We start from the raw sequence: 10,307 nt of genomic DNA on the forward strand, positions 1-10,307 counted from the left end.
ACTTTATTTCTGATATAGGCCAGGATGCCACTGGCCTTTTTGGCCTCCTGGGCACACGCTGGACCATGTTCAGCCGCTGTCAACCATCACCCCCAGGTCCTTTCCCTCTGGGCCACTTTCCAGCCATCCTTCCCCGAGCCTGTAGCACTGCAGGTGGATGTTGTGGGCCAAAGCATTGGGCCTGGCACTTGGCCCCGTTGAACCTCACACGGTTTAGCCCACATTCAGCCCATCGATCCGCTCTGCCCAGACCTCCCTGCAGAGCCTTCCTGCCCTCCGGCAGATCCACAATGCCACCCAGCCGGGTGTCCTCCGTGAACCTGGTAGCGGCAAAATCTGCCAGTGGCAAAACTCGGGGCACGTCGGGCCAAGCCGACAGCCGAGACCCAGCGGAGGACACACGCTATCCCTAATGCCTCTGCAGACCGAGCTTTTATTTCCCTGCACTCCGGGAGTGAACGATGCGTCCCAGTCCCCGGCCGGGGGGGCACCCGCGGTCCCCTCACGGAGGGCAGGAGGGGCGGGGCCGCAGTTCTCCTCCGCGTCCGCCGCCCCGCCCCTCCGCCTCACGGGGCCAATGGGCGCTCGAGGCGGCGAGGCTGCGGCCAATCAGCGGCGGCGGCGGGGCTGCCCGGGAAAATGGCGGCGGTGCCGGCGGTGGCGGGAGGGATGCGGCGCTGCCGCAGCGAGCGCCATGCCCGGTAGCCGGCGCAGGGGGCTCTGCCTCAGGCCCGCCGCCGCCCTGAGGAGGCGCAGCGGCGGCGGCGAGGAGCAGCTCGGCCGGCGGCAGGCGGAGGAGGAGGATGATGAGGAGGAGGCGGCGGAAGGCGGTGCGGGCCGAGGCCTGCCCGCGGCGGAGGCGGCGTGCGCGCCCCGCGCTGCAGGTACGGCCGAGCCGTGAGGAGGGGCCGGCGTGATGTGAAACTCCCGTTCGTCCCCCGCCCGTGTGCCCTGAGAAGGCGCTGTTCCTGTCAAGAGCGGTGCGCCCTGGGGGCCAAGAAGGCCCGTGGGTGCCCTGGGGGGCACTGGGAAGAGCGCTGTCAGCAGGTCGAGGGGGATGGTCCTGCGCCTCTGCTCAGCCCTGGTGAGGCACATCTGGAGTGCTGTGTCCAGTTCTGGGCTCCTCAGGACAAGGGAGACATGTAGCTCCTGGAGCGGGTCCAGCAGAAGGGGCACCAAGTTGTTCAAAGCTCTGGAGCATCTCTCTCATAAGGGAGTTGGGCCTGTTCAGCCTTGAGACCACTGAGAGGGGACCTTATTAAAGTGTATAAATATATGAAGTGGGGGTGTTGAGAGAATCGTCCAGTCTCTGCTTGGTGGTCACAAGCAATAGGACAAGAGGCAACAGGCAGAAACTGATGCACAGGAAGTACCACCTGAACATGAAGAAAAACTTCTTCGCTGTGCTGGATAATAAAGCACTGGACAGGTTGCCCAGAGAGGTTGTGGAGTCTCCCACTCTGGAGATACTCCAGAACCATCTGGATGCAATCCTGTGCGATGTGTTCTGGGGTGGCCCTGCTTGAGCAGAGAGGTTGGACCAGGTGACCTACTGTGGTCCCTTCCAGCCTGTCCCATTCTATGATTCTGTCATTTGTGTGGCACTGAGACACTGAGAAGTAACTGAGGACGTTGATCCACTCTAGGAGAGGATAAAACCTGGCTGCGCTGGGCACTTTGGTGCAAAACATCTCCTGAGATGCTTCCTGCGTAGTAATCACATCTTTTAAATTATTTCTGTAGGCTTTCACATCTGCAACATCATTTCTAAAGGGCAGGGGTGACCAGAGGCAGCTGCAAGCAGGTTTTGAATAAGCTATATTGCTGCTTCCAACAGTCCTAGCTGGAAAGGCCCAGGGGAGGAAGGATAGGTGAAGGCAGGTTATGGCCCAGAGCAGTTTGGAGGCCCATTAAAGTTGTAGCTCAAATCAGTCTGGGTGAAAGATCCAAAGCAAGCAAGATTAGAAAATATTTTCTCACATAGGTATACATAGTTTTTCTCTTAATGTAAGCTGAAGTCAGTATTCTCTCAAGTAGAAGGACTGACAGTTCCCATCCTTACTGTTAGATGCTGAGTGTGTAGCTGCCAGGATCATGTTATATCTGCGATGATGTAACTGGCAAAGCTAAGAGTCCTAATTCTGTATTAAATATCTAATTGTGAACAATATTCCTGTTGTGAGTAAATAATGGTGATGAGTGTAAACTTTATTGAATTTCCTAATTCATTCATTCAAAAAATCCTCTTATGCCTTGACCTGTTGTATGTTCTAAGTGATTTGGGCCTTTTTTTTGTTTTTTTTTTTTTAATAAATATCCTCTTTCTGTTTACACAGAGTCATGTTTACATAAAACTCCAAAGAGGTCCTTGAGTAGGAAATCCCGAATACCTACTTTCAGTTCTCCTGTTAATGACACTGATACACAGCAAGAAATCTTTTGGGATTCTCATTCACCAATTTCACACAGACTAGGTAAGATCAAAATCCAAGCTTCAGGACACCTGTTTGAGGCATGCAGTGTGAGTGTACTAAAAGGTATCAAAGGTTTCTTGGAGAAAGGCCCCTTTCTCGTACAATGGTTAAGTTGTTTGGTTTTATTTTTATTAAAAACCTTCGATATAGAGCTGAACCAAGCTCTGATTTTAACACATAGATTTGAATTGAGATGTACTGCACTTTGTAAATTAAATTGGTTTGCAATTTTCGAGAAGTTTGTTTGTTTGTTTATTTGTTTATTTGTTTTCATAGGCAGTGGAAAAACCAAACAGTCCACCAGTGGGTGCGCAGTAGAAATTTCAGAAATTGTTAATCGTATTGCTCCTCAGGTAATTGTTACTTTCTAAACCAACTCTCTGCACATGCAGTAACCAAACAGAATAGTACTTCAGCCTTAGCCTCGGTTTTAGTTACAGTAGTTTCATGGTAAGAGTTGAGTGTGTAGAAAATTAGTAACATGTTCATAAAACTGGTTTGAATTAAAATTGAAAGTGTAGCATTGACTGGTTGCTCTATGAGTGACAGATACTGTAAAAAAAGATGCATTAAGAAAGTGGACTTGCAGCAGCTCCATTTTAGAAAGGTTTACTGTCAGAGTGCAAGTTATTGCCCCTGGTTTTAGGAATACTATTGTGTTTATTTATCCTTAGTCACTCATCTGTTCAGAGGTAAGAGTTTTTCACATACTGGATTTACTTGACAGTTGTTTTTAAGCACTTTGAATGGTCCTGATTGACTGCTGAAGTACAACAATAGGATTGGGATGAGATAGATACTCTACAATAATATAAACATAATAACCTTGCTTTGGTACTCTAAATAATTTGCCTTTTCACCCTAAGATCTCTGCCCTTTCCCTCTTGCCCTGAACCTGATGTCCACAACCTAGAAAGTGAAAATGAAAGTGTTTGCTTATTGTTGCCTTTTAAGTGCAAGAAGAGAACATGTAATTCCTAAAACAGATGTATAATATTTGGCTTGAAAAACATGCCAGCTTATTTCACAGGCCTATTTAAATTGTATTCACTGTTTGGCATATTTGTGAGAAATTATACTTAAGAACTGGGAAACCTTTGGTAAGGGATGCCACTGCCTTCCCTGTAAATGGCTACAGCCCTGCCATAAATGTAAATAATATCAGGGTTTGCAGCTATCTTTTGCTCATGCTCTTTTTTGCTTAAACAAAAATAAATTAGAAAAAAAAAATTTATGAAGAATAAGAAAACCTACCCCAAAGTACCCCAGTAGTTAGTAAAGTTCAAATATTTTTCTGGCTTACATGCAGTAATTTCCGACATCCTATTGCTCTGCTGCTGTAGACAATTTACCACTTCACTGTTGTATCTCTTAGACTTCAGAATTCAAATTCGAGCTTGAACTTTGAAGTTCTAAACCAACTTTGTTTAGTTTCTAAACTTCACTTGCTTCAGTTTGAAGGCTTTTTGTGTAAATGGGTTGTAATGGAAGAAGTCATAACTTTTTTCTGGTAGCATACAGAATGTGATTTCTTTTAAGTTCTCTAATCTGTTAATGCTGCTTTAAGTGGATCAAGTCAGTGCCTCTCAGGCAGCTCCTTAGTTTTATATACTGAAGTAAACTAGATCACGGCTTGTAACGTGAGTATTGGAGAATATGTGTAAACAGAGTATTAGATTTGAGCACCAAAGTAAAAATCGGTTATTTTAATTGAAGTTCCTGTTTTAAAACAATATAATTGAAGTTTAATCTCAATTAACTTTTATTGTTTTAGCTTCTGTCTGAGGCTTTCAACAGGTTTCAGATGTTTACTTGGTTTAGCAACTTTAACTCACGCAAGGTGTGTGTCTAGTCCAGTCTTTATCTGACATCAAATTTCTAAGCATCATAAATCTTATCATTCAGGATGACAAATCAGCCTGTAGTGAAGGCTCCATTTTGGGAACATGGATTGGTGAGGATGCTATTCCCTATACACCTGGAGTAGTAAAAGTGCGAGCTAGGACAAAGTTAAGTTGTACAAGGTGAGTTACAGTTTTTTCTTGCCCATCATAACTGGGCTTTCATGAAAAAAGATTTGTGGTCTTTTATATATAGTGAACCATGTAATTGTACATTAGCATATAGAATGCTTTGGTCTTGTTATCTCTTCTTAATGGGGTATTTCTATCAAAACAATTGCATGTTGACTGCACCTTGTGGGATTCAGTTGTTTTCTCTGTAGTTGTTAAACTAGAGAATGAATAGCTCACATAGTCATGTTATTGAGCTTGGCTAAACTCTCTCAGTAGCTCTGACTTTTCTGGGTTTTTTTTTTTTTTTTTTTTTTTTTTTTGTTTGTTTTGTTTTTGGTTTTTTTGTTTGGTTGGTTTTTTGTTTGGTTGTTTTTTTGGGTTTTTTGTTTTGTTTTTGTTTTGTTTTTTTGTTTGTTTGGTTTTTTTGTTGTTGGTTTTTTTTTTTAAATCCAGGGATCTTAAGATAACAATTCCTGAAGAGGAACTTATGAAATTGGCTAAGGAATTTGATAAAAACCTAGTGGAGCTAGATGCTGTTCAGGAACAGGAGAAGCTTGGTCACAACTTCATCCAGAGCACCTCAGAGCCTCTGAATGTTTCTAAAGGTGAAGTAAACACGAAGAACCAGAAACCACTCCTTGGTGAAGGTTCTGAAACAGATACTGCCCTGTCCCTGAAACCAGTTGGGCAGAGCACTGGCATTCCTGCTGCACGGCCCTGTCAATCCAGCAGTCAAAAGTCTGTAGACCTTGAGTCTGAAATAGCCCTTCATGCTCTTTTTGACTGTTCTACCCAAAAGTGTAGTGGGCAGCTGAGCCAAGGACTGTCAGATATTTCTTTAAATAACAGTTTTCATAGAAATAAAAGTACCTTGGAGGAGGAGCAGCTTCCTGAGGAAACTGAAGACATGCAAGGTGGTAATTCAGAGGCACATCAAAACGATGCAGTGGGGAGCGTGAACCAGACTGTACCGAAACCTGATATGACAAAAAAAAATCCTCCTTCTTTGAAGACACAATTGGTGGCCTCCACTAAGCTGGCTGGAGTAGTTAATGATGACTTTGATGACTGGGATACAGATTTTTTGGCAGATGACTCTTTTGTGATGGAAATAACCCAAAATCCTGAATTGATAAGTGCTGAGGAACCACCACCAGTTCCTGCAAATCCACCTGGATATGATTTCAGTGATGCAAGCAGAACAAAGCAGAGAAGTAGTGGCAATTTGGTAACTTCTTTGGGGAGTGTAAACAAATCTAACAGTTTGCAGTATTCACCTCTGAAACATTCTAGTAAAAACACACAAAATGTTGTAAAATCTCTGTCTTTACAAAAGCCATGTAAGACAGAAAACTCAGAGACCACATCTTTGCATGGCAAATGTGATGTTAAACCAGATAAAATAAAATCTATTTGGAAAAGTGCCCAAACCAGTGATTTGAAATGTATTCCTGTTCTAATGCAATCTGAAGTGAAGAATGGACATGAAACTCCTCAGCCTAAAAGTGACCCCCTTTTTGCTTCAAGATCTAACTCTCATAGACAACGGACAGAAAAACCTGGAAATAGCGCTCATGCTGTTTCCTGTCAATCATCCAGTGTTTCTACCAATATGAAAGCTAATGATCTAACTAAAGTGGTTGAAATACCAAAGAAATGTCCCGTGCCGTTTGATGAATGGAACGAACCGAAATTCTCTGATGAGATATTAGATATGTTTTGCGGATCCGATAGTCTTTGGGATGCAAACTTTGAGGATGATGAGTTGTTGTATCAGGTGTGTGATGATATAGAAAAGCAAACTCAGAGCCAAGATGTTAAACAAGGAAATGAAAGAACTAAAACTATACAAGGAGCCAGTAGTAACTCCAGATCAAATGCTGGTAAGAGCTTCCCAGGTTCTAAACAAGGACTACCTGATCGCCTCTTGGCACAAAAACCAAATGCAAAACAGGAGGCTGTCTCTCTAAATGATTCCTGTAGGAATTCATCAAAGGTTATACGTGGGCTGGCCACAACGGGTCATGCAGTGAACTGTAAGAGCATCTCAAGTCCTCGAACTGTGATCTCAGGTCCTTCTACAGAGAGCAAATACACACTGACTAAAAACTGTCATCAGGATGCTTCTGAAGATACTACAAAGACTGTTTTGGGGAAATGGTACAGGTCAAATTCTGTGCCAGCAGGAGACACTGCTTCTGAAGTAAGTCCTGTTGATGCAGTAAACATTTTTAGCAGCAAAACATTAAACAGCCCAGATCTCTTGTATAATATGGGAAAGATACCAAGTAGCACTTCTAGTAACAAAACGTCACTTGTGCCTTCAAAGTTTAAATTCCGAAAGATTAACAATTCTACGGGTGGTCTTCATGTAGGGTGTGAAAATCCAGGGAATCATTCTGGCATTGGAATTACTCTGCAGGGTTTGGAAGGAAGCAAGAATCAGGTGAACATGACTTTGCACAGCAAGCTTGACAATAAGAAATCACCTTTCAAGAGGCACTTTTCAGAGTCTTTTGCACAGCCTTCATCAGGTATTTGTCTTTATCGTATCACTCTCAGACTGTTACCGTTTGTTTCCTTACTGTAGTCAGAATGTCAGATTCGTGCTGTGTTGCTGTGTTACAACAGGCTTCAATCTTCATCCATTCGTTTAGGTGTTAGCAAATGTTCTAGCAAGAATTTTGAGGTTATTTTCTCCAAAATAAAATTGTCCTGACGTGTATCTTGAATTCCTGCCCGTTTTCATTCCACTTCTCTGAATGCTTCACACCCTCTCTCCGCAGGCACTCAGATTCACTAGGCTCAAGTGCAGGCCGATGCAGTACTAAGCATACCGTGTTCTTAAATTGTAACTTAAAAATACTGTTGTTTTGATACACAGTAAAACCCCAGTTAATGGTGGGGCAAGGAGAGAAGACACCAGGTGATTTGAGTGCCAGTTTTTTTATATTATTGCACACCTGGAATTTGGAACCTCAAATTACTTGGCACTTTTCAAACCTCAGCCTGTATTGTTGTTTGTTCTGTGGTTGAAATTGCCAGTGAAATGTTCTTATCAGCCTAAACACTAACATTTCCTTGTCATCCAGAGGAGGAGATCAGGTGCTTCTTCATCATCAAGCAACAGTCAGGAATATTCCATGCACTGGATTTGCTTGCTAGGGAAATGTAGAACCGCTCAGGTTCCAGTTAGTCTTGTTTTCACTTGATCTCACATCTTGGCAAAGTTTTAATCAGTATTAATTTTGATAAAACACGCCTTTTAGAGTATCCTGTATCAACCTCCAGTTTCAGGAAACATTGTTACTAGAACAATGAAACAATTCCTGCAAACCATCAGCCAGTTTTATCAAAGAATCTGTGTTTTATTTGTGTTTTTTCCCCAGCAAAGCAGCAGATAAATGGAAAATAACAATTTTGGATGTTAAGGGGGAAAGGAGGAGGGAGGTAACTAGTTATTCTGTGTGAATGTTCTAGAGAATAAAGGAAAGAAAATAATAGCATAGCTTTTCTTTACAGACAAAGAACAACTGTCCTCATCTTAAATTTTGAGTGAAAGGACATTGCTGTAACAAAAAGATGGATGTTATGTGATCCTTTCAAAAATGATGTTTAATTTTTCATGGACACCTTTTTGTGAGAAGCAAAATGGTTTATTTATCTGGTTTGAACACTTATTAAAAATACATTAATTGGAAATTGGTGTATAAAAATGGTAAAATTATTGATATATGCAGGGAGGGTTCCTGTTGGTTCCAGTGAGGTCAGGATTTTATAGCATGGGAATTTATAGTTCTGTAACACAACATATAAAATGCTATGCTCAGCTATCATGTTCTTGTCTCCTTTGCCAATTTTTATTGCTACTTTTGACCTTTTTTCAACCTTCCTTGTTTTATTTGTGTGACACCTGTACTGTATCTGACCCCTGTGTCTATACCATCTCCATGCCCATATCTCTGCCTAGCTCACTAAATTGTGGAGCCCTTTTCACTCTGATAGCCTTAATTTTCTTAACCCATCACCATCTCCTATGTTGACTCCTGATGTCATAAGGTTCACTTGAAGGGCAGCCAAGTAAAATTTCCTTGAAGCAAATGTCTGCATCCCAGTGTTTTCATTGGGAGGTAGTAATCAGTAGCACTACAAAGGTCATGCATTTTATCCCCCTTCCTGCCTTGGGGACAGGATAGATGAGCCATTTTTAACGTGGGTGCCCAGAATGTCAGAATAGTGTGCTCCTGCCATAGATCTTCAAACACGGAAAATAGATAACTTAAAATACATATTGAGCAAACCTGAAGGCTCCTAATATGTGTTTTTTATTTACAGTGTCTGTGGTGGAACAAAAAAATAGAAAATGCTCTCAAGAGGAGATTGAGAGGAAAAAACAAGAAGCTCTTGCACGAAGAAAATCCAGAACACAGGCATTCTTTAAAGATGCTTGAATTTGGAGTTTATTTTTTCTGTGGAGTAAGTTTGTGAGAGGGAAATACTGTAAGGCTGGAAGACACCTTTTAAACTCCATTCACATCTATTAATGGCAAGTTTTTTTCTGTTTCTCAATGTAAAAAAATCTGGACCTGAACCATAACTAATACTCTGGTGGTATTTAGTCTTAATTAAAAACTATAAATTGTAAATGTGTAGTCCCAAACTACCTTCATCAAGATGAAGATAATGTTGAGTTCACATACTGTTACATGTTGAAATTGCATAGTCTGAAAATCATGAGAGCATGAAAGCATCATTGGTATACACACATAATGAAGGTGTCAAAAACAGACTGTATGTTTTGGCTGTGTTATTGCAAGTATCCTAATCTTTAAGAAGACTCTCAAGTGCACACAGACTAAGAAATACAAAATGAAGTTTGCTCTCAGGTAGAAGACAATTTTTAAGTTTTGGTTGAAATAAAGTACAATCTAGGAAACATACAACAATTGGAAAACTAATGGAAATGAACAGGCTTTGGAAAGGTCAGTTTGTCTCTGTTACCTGAGGTAAGAATTGTACACAGAGAAGGAAAAATTTAATATAAAAGTTTCATAAGGTATAAAAGCATCCTGCAAAGGACATGTTGTATTTTTTTTAAATTCCTTTTATGAAGAGTTGGAAATACCCTGACAAAATTGGAACACCCTTTTCTAAACACAGGCTAATTAAAAAAGGTAGCTGTGTCATTTTACCAAACCATGAGCAATTATAATACACCAGGTGAGATCTCAACAGCTCTGCATCGGTTTAGCCTTATGGCTTGTACATATTTTCAGGCTGAGGGCTGTTGAAACATAAAAATGCAATGTCATGTCAGCTTAACAGGGGCTGATAGAATTTTTGATGTGATAGATGGGTGTAGAGATCAAACTGCCAAAACTGCCTCTGGGTAAGCTGCAAGATATTTTTCAACTGAGAAATGCTTATATGTAAACATGTGACACTATGAAAAGTGACTGTAATTTTTCTTTGTAAATAAATAACTATAAAATGTACCAAAGGTTGGAGGAAGCTTTTGGTTTCTGTAGCATGTGCCATTTTTGTAACTCTTAAAAATGTAAGTATTGTATATTTGTAAGTCATTATTAAACTTTTTTTTTTTTACATTTTTCTAATCTGTTCTGGAAAGTACTATACTACAGAAACTGGTAAAAGGGAGTGAAATGGGAATGCCGTATGAACTTTACTTGAATGTCCTCACTTGGTAATTTTCCTGACTATTCCATGCCCCAGTTTTCTACTTATACTGGCGACAAAGTGATTCCTTTGATTTATTTAACTTAAAAATCCTTTCTGGAGGAACTAGTTCAACACACAA

The 10,307-nt window shown here is 41.4% G+C and overlaps 1 protein-coding gene across 3 annotated transcripts; it reads left to right on the plus strand.

The window, feature by feature from the left end:
• Window positions 1-658: 658 nt before the first annotated feature.
• ETAA1 (ETAA1 activator of ATR kinase) lies at window positions 659-10,093 on the plus strand. Of its 3 annotated transcripts, none has more exons than XR_007628849.1 (7): window positions 659-884; window positions 2,337-2,474; window positions 2,751-2,827; window positions 4,380-4,498; window positions 4,943-6,692; window positions 6,865-7,023; window positions 8,825-8,961. XR_007628849.1 is itself a non-coding variant. In XM_050314623.1 (7 exons), the coding sequence occupies exons 1-7, from the start codon at window positions 695-697 to the stop codon at window positions 8,938-8,940; spliced, it is 2,502 nt and encodes an 833-aa protein (XP_050170580.1). In that variant the 5' UTR covers window positions 659-694; the 3' UTR covers window positions 8,941-10,093. The 3 variants fall into 3 exon arrangements, 2 of the variants coding, with proteins under 2 accessions (XP_050170580.1, XP_050170579.1); XM_050314623.1 differs by having other exon boundaries at window positions 6,912-7,023; window positions 8,825-10,093; XM_050314622.1 differs by having other exon boundaries at window positions 4,943-7,023; window positions 8,825-10,093.
• The last annotated feature ends 214 nt before the right edge of the window (window positions 10,094-10,307 follow it).

Source organism: Myiozetetes cayanensis, unplaced genomic scaffold, assembly GCF_022539395.1.
Source record: "Myiozetetes cayanensis isolate MyiCay16 unplaced genomic scaffold, myiCay2020 scf2-11, whole genome shotgun sequence".
NCBI classification, from domain to species: Eukaryota; Metazoa; Chordata; class Aves; order Passeriformes; family Tyrannidae; genus Myiozetetes; species Myiozetetes cayanensis.

Bases quoted from the DNA above. Each gene is read 5' to 3' on its own strand.
- ETAA1 (XM_050314622.1), top strand. From the start codon at position 695: ATGCCCGGTAGCCGGCGCAGGGGGCTCTGCCTCAGGCCCGCCGCCGCC. The intron at 4,499-4,942 runs GTGAGTTACAGT...TTTTAAATCCAG, and splicing joins ACAAAGTTAAGTTGTACAAG to GGATCTTAAGATAACAATTC. The intron at 7,024-8,824 runs GTATTTGTCTTT...TTTTATTTACAG, and splicing joins TTTTGCACAGCCTTCATCAG to TGTCTGTGGTGGAACAAAAA.